This window comes from Amphiura filiformis, chromosome 16, assembly GCF_039555335.1.
Source record: "Amphiura filiformis chromosome 16, Afil_fr2py, whole genome shotgun sequence".
Taxonomy (NCBI): Eukaryota; Metazoa; Echinodermata; class Ophiuroidea; order Amphilepidida; family Amphiuridae; genus Amphiura; species Amphiura filiformis.
This window is the reverse complement of record NC_092643.1, coordinates 40043657-40063626: the sequence shown is the minus strand read 5'-3', so window position 1 is coordinate 40063626 and position 19970 is coordinate 40043657. Positions and strand designations below refer to the sequence as shown.

Sequence of the window (19970 nt, the reverse complement as noted above, 5' to 3'; positions counted from 1 at the left end):
ATTGTTGACAGACCTTCGATTTCTGTTTGCCTCTCGCATTCTCACCTGCACATGGGAGTCTCACTGATTATAGGGTCTATATTTCTAACGTCTTTATAACAACAACTGAACAGATAACATTTATACCATTGCTATCAGAAAGTTCGAAGTTCGCCAAGATTATAATCTTATGCACAGGAAGAAAGTTGAGGAAAGGAATCGGTGTAGTGGTACTGTATCTGATATCGATATCTGATATTCTAGAAACTGACGGGTTGGTGCCATAAAACTGGCATAAAACTAGCAGTGTGATTTGTGTATTACAATGGCGGGTGAAATATTAGGTTTAGGTCTATCTGTGATTCAGATAGCCAATGCAATTCGGGATACTATTGATGAAGTACGTGGGTTTTCAGATAGAAGTAAGCGACTTTCTCAGAGGATAGACAGCTTATTACCAGCAGTATCTCTCCTACAGGATAGTGTGGTTGCTGAGAAAGTCAGGACATTAGAGCAAGATGAACCTCTCAAGGTCAAGGTAAGTTTTGAGCAGATTGACACGGGGATTGACATTGTCACATGCACTTTTATTATAGGCCTAAATGTTAAATTTCACTGTTATTAAAGCACTGATGCTATATTAAAACCAACAGGGATGTCATAAACTAAAATGGGTGTCATAAACTCAAGGTTTGCCATAAACTAAAAGTGAATGTCATAGAAAAAAGGGTGTCATAAACTAAAATGGATGCCATAAACTAAAAGGGGAGTCATAGAAAAAAAGGGGTGTCATAAACTGAAAGGGGTGTCATATAGACAAAAAGGAGTGTCATAAACTGAAAGGGGTGTCATAGACTAAAATGTCATAAACTAAAAGGGGTGTAATAAACTCAAAGAAGTGTCATAAATTTAAGTTGTATCATAGACTAAAAGGGATGTCATAGACAAAAGGGGTGTCATAATCAAAAGGTGTCATAAACTATCTGTGCTCAAACAGGCTCCCAGTATGTTGGAGAGGTGATTTAAAGAACCCACTGATTTCCTATCCTGTTTAACAAATTTGATAGAGATACCTTTCTGGGAATATTCCAGAAATGTATTTGATATTTGTATACTTTCCGACACACAATTACAGACAAAGAAGTTTGTAGTACTATAATTAGGGATAACCATCAAAATTTCATGTTGCCCCTATTGCTACAAAAGATTGTTTTCTGGATAGAACTCATCAACAGAAGTATTTTGGTGGTTAAATGGTCAAAATCGGTCAAAAACTTTTCGAATTATGAATTTTCCAATTCTGACCGGTCATTGGAACGAAATAAAATGACAAGGTCCAAAAATAGCAATTGGGAGCAAAATTGGCATAAGCATATATTTACCTTTATATATTTCTTTATTTTAACATATATGCAAACATGAAACAAGCATATTGTGAAAGTATCAAAGGGTTTCTTATGAAATGGCACTTTACTAGTCAATGGCATAAATTATTTTTTCAAACCGAGGCATTGAAATCATGCATTTAGAGAACATTTGCCAAAAATCATCCAAGATGGCCGATATGGCACAAAATCAAAATTGCACTAAGTCCAGGTGAACTTTTTTTTTCACAACCAAAAATGTCAATGTTATTGGGTTTAATATGACCAATTAGTAGGTGTATGCAAACAAAATCTTAAGTGTCATTGAAGGTCATTGACTCATTCACAACAATAGAGGTTATCTACTTCACTCATCATGCTCATGTGTGACTTCTAACAAAAGGTGCTGGTTCCCGACGTCCCGTAGTATTCTTCATTCAAACCAATTCAATGCATGACCTCGAGTCACCTGCATGACTTTCAAGGGCTATTTTGAAACAGTTATGGTTGCACATTCAGGTACTTCTTTTGAAAGTTCTAAACAAGGTATAGCCAGCAGCAAGTTGTAGATGGTATAGGCCTAAATATAAGAAAACGTTTAGGGTTGAAATCAGGTGAAAAATACATCGAATGAGCACGAAACTTCACATTTATGTTCAGAAAGGTGTCTTCTTAGCATGATTCGAAAGGAGTATGGAAATTCCAAAGGGAAGCTGGTGATTTAATTTGTAACTCGAGATCTACTTGTTCAATTTTTTTCCTTTTTACAGAGGGTATGATAGAGGTATTACTGGCAACTATGCCAAATTACAGCTCAGTAGGCCACGTTTTTCACCTGAAATTATTGACATGAATATTTTGTGCCATTCTTGAGCAGTGCTGAACTTAGCCACTGGCAATTAAACGCACTGTGGCGATGGAACAATTTTGACTCGCACTTACAATAAAATGAAATAAGTTGTGTTGCTGTAATTTGCAAGATAGTTACAAAATATAATTGGTATTCACTTCCCCAATTTGTACAGAAAAATATTGAAAAATAAAAGAATGAGATCAATTTAGAAATGTCTGTGCAAGCAGTGCACAGTTGAGCTCCCTGCATGTCTATGGGAGCGTTCTAATCATGTTGATGGTTCATTGGTCATCCCTACTATAATACATACCTTGCGGGGTCATGTGTACATTATGTCTAATCCTTATGATAAACTCATTCCTTGAAGGACAACCAGCAGTTAAAAGTTCATGGTTTAATACATTTTAAAAACTTGATCTTCTTCACTCGAAAAATGATATTAACACATTCTGAGCAATACTTTTTTTTTGAGCAATTACTTTTTATAAACACTTTTATCTAATTTTTTTTTAAATAAATGATTTCATTAAAATTATCAGTATTTTTTTAAATATCTAGGCCTATAATATTGCTTTAAGGTTGGTCTGAACCCTGGAATTATGGAAACTTTCGGCCTCATAACTTCTAAATTGTTGGTCTAAAGTATATAAAAGTATACATATTTAGAATGGCAAAGACTTGATAAGTTCATCTGTGAGGTCAAATTTGGGCCAAAATGCCATTTTTGGCCCAAAATCTAAACATAACGGTTTTGGCCCACTTCTTTTTTAGCAGCATCGTAACAAAAAAATTCTTGGGCCAAAATTTTTTTTTTAATTAATTTTTAAAAACTAGATCAAAATATCTAGGATCGGTTTTTTCATTTTTTTTTAATTTCGACCAACATTGAGAAATTTGCACCAAAAATGGTCAAAAAATGCTGATTTTTCAAAAAAAATCATAAAAAAGCCAGATTTGGCCCAAATTTCAAATATTTTTGGTGAAATTGGTCAAAATTCAAAGAAATGAAAAAACGGGTCGATATTTTGATCTAGTTTTTAAAAATTAATTTAAAAAAAAATTTTAGCCCAAGAATTTTTTTGTTACGATGCACGAAAAAGAAGTGGGCCAAAAACCGTTATTTTTGGGATTTTAGGCAAAAATGGCATTTTGGCCGATCACAATTACTCGTGTTATATTTTGATAAATCACAGCAAATTTATGTAAATTTTACAAAATTGTTTCAAATTTTGATCAATTTTCTAAAATTGTCAAAAATCACCAACAACTTTATATGAGAAGAGATTTTGCAAAAAATAATGTGTGATTTACCACGTTTTCCCACGTGACATGGGGCCTACAATAATTATTATCCCATTATCTCCATATTCATTTGAATTGCAGGTATTTCAACAAGCATTAACAGAGCTAGATCAATGCGTGAAAAGCATACACACATTTCTGGACACCCTGAAGAAGAAAGATTTCCTACGGAAGGTCGTGAAGAAGGAAACAATCAAAGGTCATTTTGATTCCTACAGTGAAAGACTGGACATCCTCCAAAGTAACATCCAATTTGGTATTTTGGTGGAACTGAGACATGTGATTATTACAAATGGTGATGTGAGGAGTAAGAGGGAAGAATTCCAGCGGAGAAGCAAAGAGGCATTCAGGAATCGGCAGGAAGTGGATGAGAAGGATGAGCAAGAGGATGAAAGGAAACTTTTGGTATTGCTGCAAGAAATAAATGAAGGTATGTCCCAGTAAACACAACACATTTTACAGCAAAACATTTAAATGTCAGGTTAAGGTTAGCAACTATTTAAAACTGTTGCGATTTGGTAGTTCAGAGCATCTTGCAAATGGTAGTGAGCTTTGGCAAAAATTGCATTGATCAATTCATAGCGAGTGTGTAGAAGAATTCAATCCAGATATACTTTTGTAGGTCCTGTGGTTCTTGATTTAGGCCTATGTTGTAAAGAGGGCTGAAACAACAACACTTTTGTAAAACGTATTACTCATTTTGATGAGTTGGAATAATGAATTCAAACACGGGTGTGAATTTCAAATGCGGACGGACATAATCAAAAATATATTGATGTTATTTTTTGTTTCAGGTCAAAAGGCACAGACTGTAACTCTGAAGCAAATTGCAGATCAAGTCCAAGAATTAAAAGATGCCGCAATGAAACCGGGTAAGTTAATAATGACCATAGGGATAAATCCATGGGGGATAAGGGGGATGGTCCATACAATCACCCCTCCTCCATGTTGATGCCAAGCTGTATGTGGGTTTCTGACCAAATTGACATCATATTTGGCCATTTTAGTCTTACAGACATGTTTGTAACTGCTGTGTTACTTCTTGTGAAGTCTTTATGTGTACTTTTAATAAGGTGGCACACAGGATCACTCAAAGTGGGAAATTTTAGGTATTGTTTTGTATTGTATCTTTAAAAGTAATGATGATAAGTACACAAAAGTATACATTTTCAGAAAGGAAATGATGCAAGGAATCCAACTAGCATGGCAGATGTGTGCAAAATTGATTTTCCATGCCAATTTTTTTGGTCCGCCATAACAACTTACCCTAAATATCAAAATTGACTAAAATGGCATATCTGTGTTCTAAAGACACAAATCTAGAAAGTGTTTTCTCAAATTTTCAAATTTTTTCTTCGTTTTGAAAATTACCTTAAATTATCTCAAATTTTGGTCAAAATAATGTTTTAAATTTCTGACTTTTAGTGTTTAAAATGTCTGACTTTTAGTAATCCTGCGTGGCCCCTTAATTGACATCAATTCATGTTATTGTTCCACAGTTGTGACCAAGCCTGAAGGTTTTGATCTTGACCATGTGAAGATCATTCATTGCAATGAACTGGTTGGGATGAAGAAAATAATAGAAGGGAGTCTTGGTGTGGTGTATAAGGCTCAGTATATGATGGAAGAAGTGGCAGTGAAACGTATTCAACCAGATCTGTGAGTATGCGCACTACCCCACATACACCCCCTGCACTACTAATATTTCCCAGGGCCTGAACAATGACACAATTGTTACTAGTCCAAATATCATTGCTATGTCAGTGTGTTGTCATGGCAAGTCCTCAAAAAATTGTTAATACCGAACAAGTGTTTAAACGATTAACACGTTGAGGATGTGAGCGGGTAGTTGGAGGTACTGACCATGATTGGGGGCACAAACCATTTTTCATCAATTTTCCTTTGGGATTTTCAAAATTGATTGGGGACAAGTGCCCCATACCCTTATGATGCTACGCCAATGACCCATGACCCTTATTTCTGTCACAATATAGTGGACCAAAATAACATAAATACTATGATGAAAAAATCCTGCTTCTTCCTAATCCCCCTGCCAAGGAATCAGCCAAAATGTAGTGGCATGCATGGCAATGGTGGGGGGAGGGGAGGAAACATCATAAAATTTTGATGGATATGCTCCACCGAAATTTTTTGAGATGGTGGGTCTTTGGGAGCTGACAGTGTACGGTCTTTTGGAGCTGCGAAAATTAAGGGTCTTCATCATGTGCATATTTTTTGGGGGCTTTAGGCGCCAGCCCCGGGGAAAAAAAGCAGGGGCGCGAAAATGAAGGGCGGCGGAAAAAGAAGGCGGCAAAAAAAGGGCAGCAAAAATGAAGGGGCGGCAAAAAGAATTAGTAAATAAAAAAGGGCGGAAAACTTTGATAAAGCGTAAACATTTTTGAAAAAATGGTACTATACATCAAAATGTGCTGCTTTTAGGGCGCTAGTGGCTGAAACCCTTTTTTTTTTTTTTTCTCTCACTTTTTCAAACGACCGAGAAAAAAATTGGGTCAACCTTTTCGGGCTGTTAAATGGAAGGGGTGGCAAAATTGAATTTTCTTCAGCCCCCCCAGGGTTGGGGCGGCCACGGTACGCCACTGTTCATTGGCTTTCTGATTGAAAATCGCCTGAATAGTAACAGTAATGTGAGGAATGAGCAATTTAGGGGTCTTTTAGATCTGCACTTATTGAAATCTTTCAGAGCTCAGAGTGAAAAGTCAAGCCATGGGATGACTCATCACGCTACGCCAGTGATAACAGTTATAATTATATTTTTTTAAATATTTATTTGTTCAGAATAAATCCCAATGTGTTTATGTGAATATTTAACTTTATTACATAAAAATTATATTGCAGGTGCATATCTATCATGTAGCATAAAAATACAATATTTGTTTGTGGGTGTCCGCTTCATAAAATGTTACACTATCGTTTATTTGCTTTGCATTACAGGCGAGCCAATTTGAAGGAACTCAATGAAGACTTGCGGAAGGAGGCAGAGAACTTGAAGAAGTTTGATTCCAAGCATGTGGTTAGATTATGGGGTATTGTTACGGAAGAAGGTAAGATGCTATCACACACCCACATCCAGGGGGTAGCTATAGGGGAAGCTCAGGGACAAACTGCCCCCTCCCCTAAAATAGAGATTTGAAAAAGAATAAAGTGTCCTTAAAATCACAAAAAATGGGATACAAAATTGACAAATGGGGATGAAAATTTGACTTGGGGCCCCTCACACTAAAATCCTGGATACGCTACTACCCATACCCACATTTACATGACACATGATGATATTTCAAGGTAAATGTATTGCAGAGTATTTAAAAGGGATACCAGTCCAAAGACAATTTATATTATTCAATTTTCAAGTCCTATATTCATTCCGCAGTGACTCTAGTGACTTGACTTGAGCTAAAAATTAGGCCAAATAACTTGACTTGACCTGAATTTGCGGTGATTTGTTGCAACTCTGGGCTGACGTTGTCGGTTGGTATTTCATGTCTTTGGCAGAACCCCCCCCCCAGTCTTGATCCCTTAAAGTGGACTTAGGGGCGGATTTTGAAAAAGCGGACTTTTCTTCAAACTTTGGACCTTTTATGACCAAAAAGAGCTAAAAACCTCTACTTTTTCACTCGCTATGCTCACAAATGGGGTTGTGGGGATCAAAAGGGGACTATTTTTGCCATTTGGTGATTTGGAGGGGGGGGGGGGTCCACTCCTTTGCCCCCTGGTTACGTGCCTGCCCTTATGCACTCTCACCTTCTGTTTCTTATATTTTCTATCTCACAGAAGGTGACCCTATGATTGTCTTTGAGTACATGAACAAAGGTACTTTACGTCAATTTCTTGATCACATGAAGGCCAACAACTTCACAGAATTTCCTTGGAAAAAACGCATCCATATGGCTCTTGGTGGCGCTTTGGGATTATATCGCATACATAACATGCAGCCACCTATGATACATTGTGCTATTGGTAGTGATAAGTTCTTGGTAAATAGCAACTGGGAGATCAAGGTAAGGCAAAACTGTAAGAAATGTAAGCACCTACAGGGTGAGTCAAAAAAAGTGCAATAGAGAAAAGAATCCATTTTTATTTAAGAACCGATTTGAACCTCTTAGGTTTTAAAACATTTTTTAAATGATATATTTATTAGTGACCTTGAGTGAAAAATCCAAGGAATTAGCATTTACCGTTTTGTTTTTATGATACATTTTATAGCGATACCCAATTTTAATGTTTGTCCAAGAAACATCTAAAATTTGAATGTCAGCCCACTCTGTGTAAGGTAGATTTGGAACGACTGCTATTTTCTTAATCTCATTGGCATTGAAATAAAATGGAGCACCCAAATTTTTATTGTCCTTGGTCTTGTTTAAGGAAAAGAAACATTATTTGTTGTTATTTTCATTTTACCTTTACTTTAAAGATGTTTATTCTCTATCAAAAACATACACATTTTTTCAAATGTCGAAATAAAATGCGCGCAAATTGAAGTGTAGTGAATTATAAAATAAGTTGGACATAAAAAAAACTGGAGTTGGAGTCGAGTGAGGTATGAAGGACTTAAAGTAATGTTAGAAAGTTTGTTTGAACAGAAAAAAGAAATTAAAATAACGCAAAAATCAACCTTATTTAAGTTAAAGTCAGTTTCAGAGCTGGTGCCTTTTTCGTGCATTGTGTGCTCTCATTCAAAATACATGGTACCTCGTGGACAAATAATGAAATTGGGTATCGGAGCAAAAGGACTCATAAAAATTAAACGGTAGATGTGATTGACTTCATTTTTTCACAACAGGTGACTTTCTAGTGTGGCATTTATAGAAACTTTCAATAATTGGAAAATTCAACGTGGTTCTTACATGATAAATATCGATTCTTTGCTCTATTGCACTTTTTTTGACTCACCCTGTACGATCTTCTCTCTCTCTCTCTCTAGGTGCCATATCCTAAGACGTTGGCGATCATGTCATGCCACAATTCTCTGTTATAAGCCATCTCCAGAAGCTCTGTCGCTTTATGTTCAGCTCCCTTTCTTTTAGCCAGTCTTTCAGATTTGATAACCACATCACTCTCTTCCTGCCTCTGCTCCTTGTTCCTTCTATTCTTCCTGTCAATACTAGATTCTCGAAACCATCCTTTCTGAGGATATGACCAAGGAATTTGAGCTGCTTAACTCTGATTTCACGTAACAGCTTCCTGTTCACATTTGCTCTTCTTAGGACATCGTCATTAGACACTTTATCAGTCCACGGGATCTTCATCATTCTTCTAAGGAACCACATCTCACAGCTCTCCAATCTTCTTTTAATGTCTGTTGTTATTGACCATGCTTCACTTCCATACATTAATACAGGGACAACATAGCAGTTGAGTACCAATTCTGGTCTCTATACTGAGGGCACTGTTTTTAAGATCTTGTCTAACTTTGAGAACGCAGACTTAGCCAGTGCAATCCTCCTCTTAATCTCCTTAATACATCTGGCATCTTCTGTGATTAGACTGCCAAGGTAGTTGAAGGAGGAAACTTGCTTAATTCTTTGATCTTTCACCTTCAATATGCATGTTGGGCTTTCAGTCTTTGATACCACCATACATTCTGTCTTCTTGCAATTTAAAGATAAACCTTTCCTCTCACTTTCCTGAACCACCACATCAAGAAGCCTTTGCAGATCCTCCTCAGACTCAGCTAATAGGACAGTGTCATCTGCATATCTTATGTTCGTGATGTTATGTCCACCTATACTGAGACCATTTTCCTTTTCTAGCTCCCTTAGAATCAGCTCACTGTAATAATTAAAGAGATCTGGTGACATCACACATCCCTGTCTGACTCCTCTCTTAATGCTTGTATATTCACTACAATCTCCATCCACCCTTATGCACGCTGTTTGGTTCCAATAAAGGTTCTGCGCCAGTCGTAGATCCTTTCCATGCAGGTCTAGCTTGCCAAGATCTTCAAAAAGCTGATCATGTCTCACCTTGTCAAAGGCTTTTGAGTAGTCAATGAAACACATGAAAACATCCTTCTGCATCTCTACCGCTCTCTCTGTTATCATTCTCAAGACATAAATCGCATTCCTGGTACCAGCATCTTCTACAAAGCCGAACTGTTCTTTACCAATCTCAGGTTTTATTCTACTTCTTGCACGGAGTAACAGGATTCTTAGAATTATCTTTGTAACATGGCTCATAAGGCTAATTGTGCACGGTGTTGTTCACAATCCACAGCGCCAGGTTTCTTGGGAAGAGCAATAAAGATTGATTTGCTCAGGTCTTCCGGAAATATCCCATCATCATACATTCTGTTGATGACTCCTGTCAGTTTCTCAATTCCATAATCCTCTAATGCTTCAATCATTTCAACAACTATTCCATCTGGCCCAGCAGCCTTATTTCTGCTCATCATTTTTATAGCTGATCGAACCTCTGACTGCAATATCTTTGGACCCTCAATAGAAACGGGAACGCTTGGCAAACCATCCCTTACATCGTGAAATAACTCCCCAACATATTCAATCCATCTTTTCATTACATCATCTTTCCCTACCAGCATATTACCATTCTTTGCCTTGATGCACCCAGAGCTTGAACAGCCTGATTTCCTGCCTGAGATCTCATTTATCCTCTGGTACACATTCCGATTCTCTCCAAATTGACTCTCAATTTTGGCACATTCACTATTCAGCCAGGTCTCTTTGGCCTCCTTGCAACGCTTTCTTTATTTGCCTGTCCAACTCTCTATATTCTTTCGAATCCCTGTCCATGATCTTTTGCCTGTCTCTCATCATTGATAGAATTTCTTCTGTCATCCACTTGCTTTTACTTTCTCTCTTCTTCTTTGGCAGGCATTCCTCTGCTGTTTCAACCAAGATATCCCTCATTGATTCCCATGTCATCTCTTCTCCTTCGTCTGTAACTTGCTCAAACCTGTTCTCCACTTTGATGGAATACTCCATTCGGATCTCTGGTTTCTTCAGCTGTTCAAAATCTACCTTCTTCGTGATCTTCGCTCTCTTCAACTTTCTCAGCTTATTAACGAAGTGTGCATACTACTGGAATATGATCACTTCCGCAGTCTGCCCCTGGATGTGTCTTCGCATGTTTCACTGCTCTTCTAAATCTGTCATTAATGGTTATGTAATCTATCTGGTTCCTTGTGCGATCCCCAGGGCTCTTCCATGTATATATTCTTCTGGGGTGCTCCTCAAGTGTTTGTGATTACCATGTTGTTTGCTTCACACCACTGCACCCATCTATCACCACGCTCATTTCTTTCTCCAAGTCCAAACTCCAGTTTATCATAAAAAGCATCAATCTCCTCTTCTGTGCTCTCTGCTGTGGGAGCATATACTACAATAACAGAGATATTGAAAGGTTGTCCTTGCAGTTTGACCAGCAAAACTCTCTCACTTACAGTCCAATAGCCCAGCACACATTTAGCCATATCTGCATCTAGCATTAGCCCTTTCTCATGCTTGTCACCACCTGCATAAATCATCTTGAAGTCATCGATTTTGAAGTCTCCATTATTTGTCCACCTGGTTTCATTTATTCCTAGTATGTTGATTTTAAGTCGGGTCATCCCTTGCTTAACATTTTCGAGCTTCCCACTCTGGTTAAGAGTTCGCACATTCCAGGTTCCAACTCTGATGATCTTACTTTTTCGCAAGATGACCTTACTATGGTTCGAACAGTAGCTAGCTGACGGTCTGGGCCCACCTGCTCTCCATGGGACACCCTACCGGGCGAGGAGCCGTCCACATTAGGTTCCACAGCCCCGTTAGTCTCTAACATCAAATTGTGACCTTCCATGATTATTCTTGGGAAACAATAAGTGAAGTGGTATCCCGTTGCCTTCTGTACGATCTTATAATATGAAATTGGTTAATTTTTTTCAAACCTGATTTTTTTGCATATTTGTAATGTTTACACATGTCCCAACTTGCACCTAAATGGAATCGGCCAAATTTGTTGTCTTTGTAGGTTAACAGAGCTCAGAGCAAAAAGTTCGACATATTATCATAATTTTAAAAATTATGATAATAATTATGTCCTCCCATAGAACTGCATGCTAAATGGCCAAAATATCTAGTGGGGTTTCTTTCACTTTACCTTGTTATTTCAACTTAAAATGGACAGCAACCCTTCCCGGCAGTTCTTACTAATATTATTTCAACATTTTGAATAAAGAATAACAAAATTAAAATTTGACGGAAATCGTACATAAAGGCTTTAAGACCCTGTTCACATTGGAAAATTTTCTTCTTTCGACGAACCTCGAACGAAGATTAAAAATCATTTCTTCCTAATGTGTACGCATTTCTCTTCCTTCGACGAAGATTAAAATTGCTTCGTTCAACGAAGCTAAAAAGGTTTCGACGAAGGAATACTTCGTTCGACGAAGCTAATTTGGTAATGTGTACGCTTGGTTCGTTCAACGAAGGAAAGTGATCATGTGACAAGTGACCTTCGCCGGCTTTAATATAGCCGGGCTTGAATAGCTTCGTTCGAGCTTCGTTAATTTCCATGAAATGTGTACAGTGCAATGTCTTCGTTCGATCTTCGTTAAGCGTAATGTGTACGCTTGCTTAATTAGTTAATCAAGATTAACTTATCTTCGTCGAATGAAGAACTTTTCTAATGTGAACAGGGTCTAACTCTATCCACATGGGTGTTGACTGCAGACTACAAGTTTCTTTTTTTTTTAATTCAAAAATTTTAGAATTGTAAATTTTCATGACCATATTTGGAATCAGCATGAAAAATGCATTAAAATGAATACAAATAAGCCTAGTATTGGTTCAGTGGTTCTTGAGATAGCTCTTGATATTTTGAGAAAATATTTCAAAACTTACGACTTTTTATATTGAAGCATATGGCTATAGTGGGAATTCCAATTGAATGAACGCAGCTTTCAATAGCGTGACGAATTTTTGTGTACACTGCGCGATGTACGCCAGCGTGCAGCGACTGTGGGTGAGTAACGCGAAGTAAATCCAACCATGCCAACGCACACTGAACGCACTTTCGTGATTGGATAGCATTGTATCCAAGGTTGTGCGTTCGCGTTGTAGTTTGAAATACGCAATATACGATCGCGGTTGGATCGAGTGCAGCTGTTAAAAGCTGCGTTCATTCAATTCTTACTATAGTATGCAAAGCATTAATGCTGTGCATGCTGGCCATAGGCTTCAACATACAAAGTCCAAGTTATGATCAAGAGCTATCTCAAGAACCACTGAACCAATACTAGGCTTATTGGTACTCATTTTCATGCATTTTTCATGCTGATTCCAAATACAGTCATGAAAATGTACAATTCTGACATTTCTGATTTTTGTAAGATTTGGAAGTTGTAGTCTGCAGTTGATACCCGCGTGGAGAGGGTTAATATTTTAAAACCTTTTGAGGGCACCTATACAGTCATGTAAAAACTTCCTTTCTCTGGCCCCTAGCCCTAACAGATTGGATGAGCTTGCAGATCCTGAGGGGGGGGGCAGAGGGCACTTTCCTCCTATAGTGTGTGTCCAGTGGCGGCACCAGGAATTTTTTTGGGTGGGGGGGTATGGGGGCAAGGTGAATTTCTGGGGGCAATTACACTAAAAGTGGAAATTTACGTAATTTTTGGGTTTTTTGCCTCAAAACTAGGGCAAACTGGGGGCAAGAAAAATATTGAGGGGGGGGCAAATGCCCCCCTTGCAACAATTTCTCAGTCTTGCAGTTTTCTTAAAATACAATGGTATTTCTTCAGAGCCACACCAGGATGAGTCAGCCGAGGAAGGGCTAGAATGTGGCCAAAACTTTACATGATCCTCCGCTAGCTTGACTTCCTCGCATCCAAGCCTGTTCCCCATTGCCCAAGTTACCCATCCGACACCACATGGAGGTTTGGGTTGGGTTGCCCGCGAACAAATACTATGCCAGCTCTGCGGGCCTTGCCGCATATTTCATCATTGTTCATTAATTGCTTCTTTTACAGATTTGTGATGTTGGATTTGCTAAAACCAGAGTGTCAGCAGGAAAAAGTAACAAGAAGAAAAATCTGAGTATTATTTATTTTGCACCGGAGCTGTTGAACAATAAGCAGAATTATGATGAGAGGAGTGAGATCTATGGGTAAGTCAAAACTTGGGCTTTACCACACCCCATCCCACACAACTCCACCCCTCCCACCCCCAGGCAGAACAAGGGCTTTCTATTTGCTGAAGGGGTATATTCAGTTTTTAATACCCTTTCAATTGTGAATGTTTCTTCCTCTAAAGGGATATTACACATTGCTCAGGGGGCAATTTCTATTATGGAAGATTTTTTTAACAATTTGTGTCTCAATTTTACTGAATTGTTGACCCATTTTTTTCACCAGGGCACTCATGAACTTAACTACTGGTAGTAAAGTACTGTCTCACCCCAACACAATTTGTCTTTTTGCCAACATTCATATGATTCTCATCACCCCCAGACGAAAATATTGGGTATTTCTAATATCAAATCATGAATACTTGAACGGGTACATTTTCAAGATTTTGTATGTGTGGTCTTTGGATTTGAAGGGGGGTGTAAAGTGTGTTTGTTTGGCATCAGATCTCTCACCGACAGAACCCCTAGTTTTGAATTGATGTTGACACACTCTCATGAGTGCCCCTGTCACTTTGAGTGCCCACATCAGGGTCAGATCCAGGAGTTTTTGATAGAGGGGGCGCCTTTTGGTCGACGACGAAAAAATGGTGTTAAGGGGTTACCCCTTCAAAACTCAACGTTTTTTTTAAATTTCTTTCATTTTTGTATTTTAAGTTAGGCCGGCGCCCGTTGCTAGTCAAAAAATAGAGGGGGCGCGCGCCGGCTGCGCCCCCCCCTAAATCCGCCCCTGCACATGGCCCCTGTGCAAATAGCATGTTACAAATGACAAAATACAACCAATTTTTCTAATAGTAACATTCATGATTGTTTTGTGTGCAGATACGGCATCGTGATGTGGGAAATAGCAACATGTGATCTACCTTTTAAAGGTTAGTAAATTTTAATAAAATGTTCAACTAATTTTGTGTAAATACATGAAGAAAATATACTACATAGCAGGGACAGATTTAAGCGGTGGCCTGGTGGCCCCACGCCAGTGGATTTTGCGTCGGGCCAGTAAACTTCCAACAATGCTGACCCGACAGGCCACTAGATATATGAGCCTGATGAGACAAGATTTAATCAGTGATGGACATGGACATAATTTGACACAGTTTCTGTTTCACAGTTAATAATTTTTCGTCGATTAATTCTTATTCTCGCATTGCATGCAAGTTTGAAATAATTATACTGCCGCTTTTTACAGCAATAGTAGACCTACATACTATTTCCAAGCTCTTTTTGTGCTCTATCTGATGATGATAACGATACCACATAGTCGCATACCTGAATCTTTGGAGCTAGATTTTGCACTTTTTGCAGTAGAAAATATTGAAAATAAAGTAAATTTATTGCAGGGCCAGTAGATTTGCCATTTTACTGGCCCGGAGGGCCAGTAGAAAACTGAAACCTAAGTCTGTCCCTGCCACATAGGCCTAGACAGTGCCTTAAAATATCGAAGCAAAAAGATCAGTGAAAAAAACAAAATCACAGGTCATATAATATTCATTGTTCAACTAATTTTGTGTAAAAATGTGAAGAAAATATACATTACTGGACAGTAAGATATTGAAGCAGAAAGATATATTACATTCATCATCCTAATTTTTCACCTGTTTTAAGCAGCCTAAAAAAATTGTTTGATTGGCGTAACCCGACCGACCCTAAAAGTAGGCCCGACCCGAATGACCAACAAAAGTGGGGGCCTGTGCCCCCCTGCCCCCCCCGCTTTGCGCACGCCACTGTATAAAGTAAAAAAGAAGAACTAAAGTTCCATTCTAAGGCCTTTATAGAATGTAATTTACAGCTTTAAAAGTAAAAAACAAAAGAAAAACTAAAATCCTGACCTACCTACCCTAATTTTTTTTAATGTTACGCCAATCAAACAATTGATTTTTTATGCCTAATTCAGCTTTCTTACGATTTGTGACCCAAATCAATGTTTGTGATCCAACTCTAAACCTAAGAGCCTGTGCTGCCTATCCCTGTACCCCTGGACCTGAAGTTATTTTAATATATTCCATGCCATTGCAATGGTTTCATAATTATGTGCACTCTTTTTGTGTGTGTATGATCCGGGTGTATGATTTAATTAGAAATTAAATTAACCAAATTGTTAAATTTATTAATAGAAATGGATCCTGGACAACAAGCTCAATTTGTGATGGAGAAAAAGAAGGAAAGTCTACCAAATGATTGCCCGCAGTGCTTTGCTGATATCATAGATGTGTCCCGCAGCTCGGATCGCTTGGAGCGCCCTCTTACTGGAGGTAAAATGCTATTTATAAGATGATTTCATATAAAACAAAAGGCTGCACTTTGATATTAAATGATATACAGGGGCTAAGGCCCTTGAAACCCAATTTTCTCCTGTGTTTGTGAAACAAGATTAAAAAAAATTCTTTATTTAGTAAAATTGTACTTCAGGATATTATTTTTAATATTTTAGTGTTCTTCAAAGTGAAAACGTGCCGCAAAATCATTTTGGAAGCAGGGATTAAACAATTCACTGAATTCAGCCTTCGGTGTAAGAAATGGAAATCATCAAAATAATGAATAATAAAAAAGTTGCCTCATTATGAGCTGAAAAAAAAGTGAAGGGAAATTGGAAATTGAGTTTCGAGGGCCTAAGCTGAGCCCAGGGCTGAGATATTCGCAGCCTAAGCAGCAAATTTAGGCTATTTTATAAAAGAAACTTCATTTCATACCCACATGACCAGATGAGCGCTGACATTATACAGCTTCTAGACAGGAAGTCTGGAAAAGGTTTCTCTCTGTATTTCAATGGAAATGTGGCATGTACTATGTGTGTACCAGATTTTACGGATTTTACTTTCTTTATAGTGTTATTGACATAGACCATGAAGGGCCTATGGTTATTATAAGTTTCCATTGATAACTTTTTCCCATCAATAAACACTTTTAATCAATTTAAATCTTTTAAACCAAGATCAGGTTTTGGTGTAGGATGGGTTACATAACTAGCTGTGGGTTTCTTTATTTGAGGAGTTTACATCAACTGATCACTATGGATGACATGCGCAATAAATAATTGAAATAAAGTATCTTATATAAGACTATGCTGGCTAGTAAGGGGCATTCATTGAGTGAAAATGTGGGTATTTGGGTGAGAGATGGATATCATTATTAGGTCATTGGATGAGAGTATGATTTTATCAATAAACTATCTTCGGAGAAATATTGAATTACTTGTCTTTAAATGACTTATGATTGTTTTGAACACAAAATATTTTATAAAACCTACTTTTCATCTTGGGTGATATATTGTACTATATTTTTCAACTTTTTCAAGAAAATAATTTGTGATATATTTTGGCCTTAGTACCCTCCAATAAACACAGAAAAGATGATAATTGAAACTGTTTTTTTTTGTTTCCAACAGAAATTGTGGAATTGCTTCAAAAGTGTGATATTGTTGATGAATAGCTTCAGACTTTGATGCAGGTAATTTTTTTCATCCATTTAGGAAACATTGATAATCTAATGATATAAATCTAATGATATGTACTATGTACTTAAAGTGTATGTAACTGGGAGGAAAAGCTGACAATCATTCAAAAATTTTGACTTTTTGTATTGAAGATACACATTTTTCCCAAAAAGACATAAATTTTTAGGTCTTTTGGGGAAAAAAATGTGTATCTTCAATACGAAAGGTCAATATTTGTAAACGATTGTCGGATTTTCCTCCCAGTTACATACACTTTTATAGGATTAAGTAAGTTTACTTTGAGGACTGTTAAATATAAAAAATATCAATTTATAATAATTTGCAATAAAATTTGTATCATGTCACAACTTTCAAAAAATCAAAATTATTTGATATCAGGACACAACATTCCTCGTATTCAGAATGGTGCAAACATTGCTATCCAAACCCATTTTAAAAGCATTTAAAACTTAATCTGAAATGAAAGATACTTGCTGTAAATAATAGTCATAGAATAATGTTTATTCTTGTTTTTGTTTGTTTTGTTTTAGGTTGAAACCAGAATTAGGCACATCAGTGATAATCGTGAGAGCAGAGATATGTCGCCCACAAAATGTGACACGATCTGCTCCTTGGGGACCAAAGGTGGCATTTTTGACAATTGAGTTACTTAATTATGTCAAATATTGACTTATTTATTGTGTAAAGATATTTTCTATTTAAAAATGACTTGTAGAGAAAATACTGTAATCTACAGCAAAAAAGAAAAAGAGAGAAAAAATTAAACAACAGTGTGTTGGAAAATGGGCCAATTGAATTTCCCCAATTTTGGGTGGACAAAACTATCGCACTACTAAACTAAACACATGATTGTTTTGGCAGGAAATTTTAAAATTTTATTTTCACTATAACTTTTGATGAAACTAAGACAAGTATGAAACTATACATTTTTTGAAACAAAATAATGAAACAAATCCTGGGTTGGAAGAATTGTGTAATTCACACTTTAAATAATGAAATATGTGTACAATGTCAACTTTTGAAAGTTTCAAGAAACTGAAACTTTTTTGACTGAGTTTGGATTCAAAGTTTTCTCAAGCTTTAAGATATTTTTTTTTTTGCCTTACTAAGCATTTACACTCGTCAATAATAAACTTGAAAAAGTGATTTACTTTCTTTTAGTTTCTAGAGTAGCGTAGGGGGGCAGACTGCCCCCACTCCCCCTGGACACCAAAAATGGGGACAGAGAAGTGGAAAAACGAGAAGAAGGGGAGAAAAGAGAGAAAGAAGGGGAAGGAGCGTAAAAATAGGGACGATATCGACCCTGGGAATACAAGGGACCATTCTGTAAACCATTCTAAGCTTGAGATCTTTTGGTGAGAAATTTGACACTAAAAAATGGGCTAGTCAGTGGTTGAGAACGCCCCCAAGAAAAGTGTAGTAGTGTATCAAGTTGGACCGTAAAGAGGGGGGGGGGGGCACTGGCAGATAGCCTTTACGGCTCTGGCCAGCTTTATATAACGGGCATAAATCAATCAGAACTGCTATAGTGTATTGTCTTTTTCGCCCAGTAAACCACCTTGATTTTTAGCCCGGTAAACACACTTTCACCATGGGCTTCCCGCACTGCAATGAAAAATGGGTCATATCATTGATGAACTATAACACAATTTTAATATGAAAATGATAGTATTATTCACAGCATTATAAAAAGTATTATTTAATACTGCCAAATGTTTGAAATTGTTTTTTAAAAAGATGACAATTTAAGAGAAAATGGGGTCATGGGGGCAGTGGCATAGCATGGGTGGCAAAGGGGGTCAGCTGCCTCCTGTGAGAAGTTGAGAGGTTTTACCCTTGCCCCCCCCCCCCTCTGAAAAAAGTCCTGGCTATGCCACTGTCCAGAGGCCCACTGGTATCATATATCTGTGAACAAAGATTCACGAATAAGATCTATAAGCAAGCAAATATGAGAAAATAAATCATAAAATTGTATAAAATCAAGTAAACTTTCTACCCTTGTGAGTGCAAGTGATTTTCTAGAATTGTATAATCAGGGAGTTTGGTTTCAAATACCTGGTAGGCTATAATGCAGGGTTTTGTGTTAAGTAAATTTACAATTTACTTGCTCAGGAAAATAGATAAATGCCAATATGTGACCATCCTCAACAACTGAGCCCGGATGTCGCCAGTGCCACTATTGAGGTATGCTCCATTGAACTTAACAATAAACAATAGGAAACAAAGGATTTATTGACTGTTTTATTGATTTTTCACTACTTAAATGTCAAGTACTATAGACATGATATACATCATTTTAAAGCTAATTTCAAGCAGAATATTTTGGTTGAATATCTCAAAAATGATGATTGGCGACTTCAGGGCTCAGTTAAAGGGATGGTATATGTTTAGGGTATAGAAAAAACAGTTACTATATACTTGTTTAGGGGTATATTATGTGGGTCATCCAATTAGGGGCACCGGGTCTGATGGTGGACAAGCCGTTTTTTGGCAATTTTCCGATGGGATTTTCTAAATTTTGCAAACAATTGGGGGGCATGTGCCCCCCGGTGCCCTTATGACGCTACGCCACTGTCCCCACCCATGTCCCCACCCAGCGTATCATGTTTTTTGGGCATATTTTATAATCATATGGATCCATCCATGTTTTGTTTAAACTTGAACTTGCAGAATACATTTTAGTACAGTAAAATAAATTATAATTAAATTCAGTGGAAAAACAAAAAAGTGTTTGTGTATTTTATTTGTGTCTTATTAAAGGCCCCATCAGCCCCATGGGAAAAAGTTGAAATCGGTGTCAAAAATGACAAAGTTGCCTAAGCATTTTGCAAAGTTGTACGAAGTTGCAAAAAATTTGTGAAAAGTCACAAAATTTTAATAG

The 19970-nt window shown here is 37.3% G+C and overlaps 1 protein-coding gene across 1 annotated transcript; it reads left to right on the top strand.

Moving 5' to 3' along the window:
- LOC140135980 (mixed lineage kinase domain-like protein) lies at window positions 1-17838 on the top strand. The gene is made up of 11 exons (XM_072157683.1): window positions 1-517; window positions 3580-3928; window positions 4293-4370; window positions 4998-5157; window positions 6451-6560; window positions 7288-7514; window positions 13481-13617; window positions 14458-14507; window positions 15750-15887; window positions 17021-17082; window positions 17620-17838. The coding sequence occupies exons 1-10, from the start codon at window positions 305-307 to the stop codon at window positions 17062-17064; spliced, it is 1506 nt and encodes a 501-aa protein (XP_072013784.1). The 5' UTR covers window positions 1-304; the 3' UTR covers window positions 17065-17082; window positions 17620-17838.
- Window positions 17839-19970: the final 2132 nt, after the last annotated feature.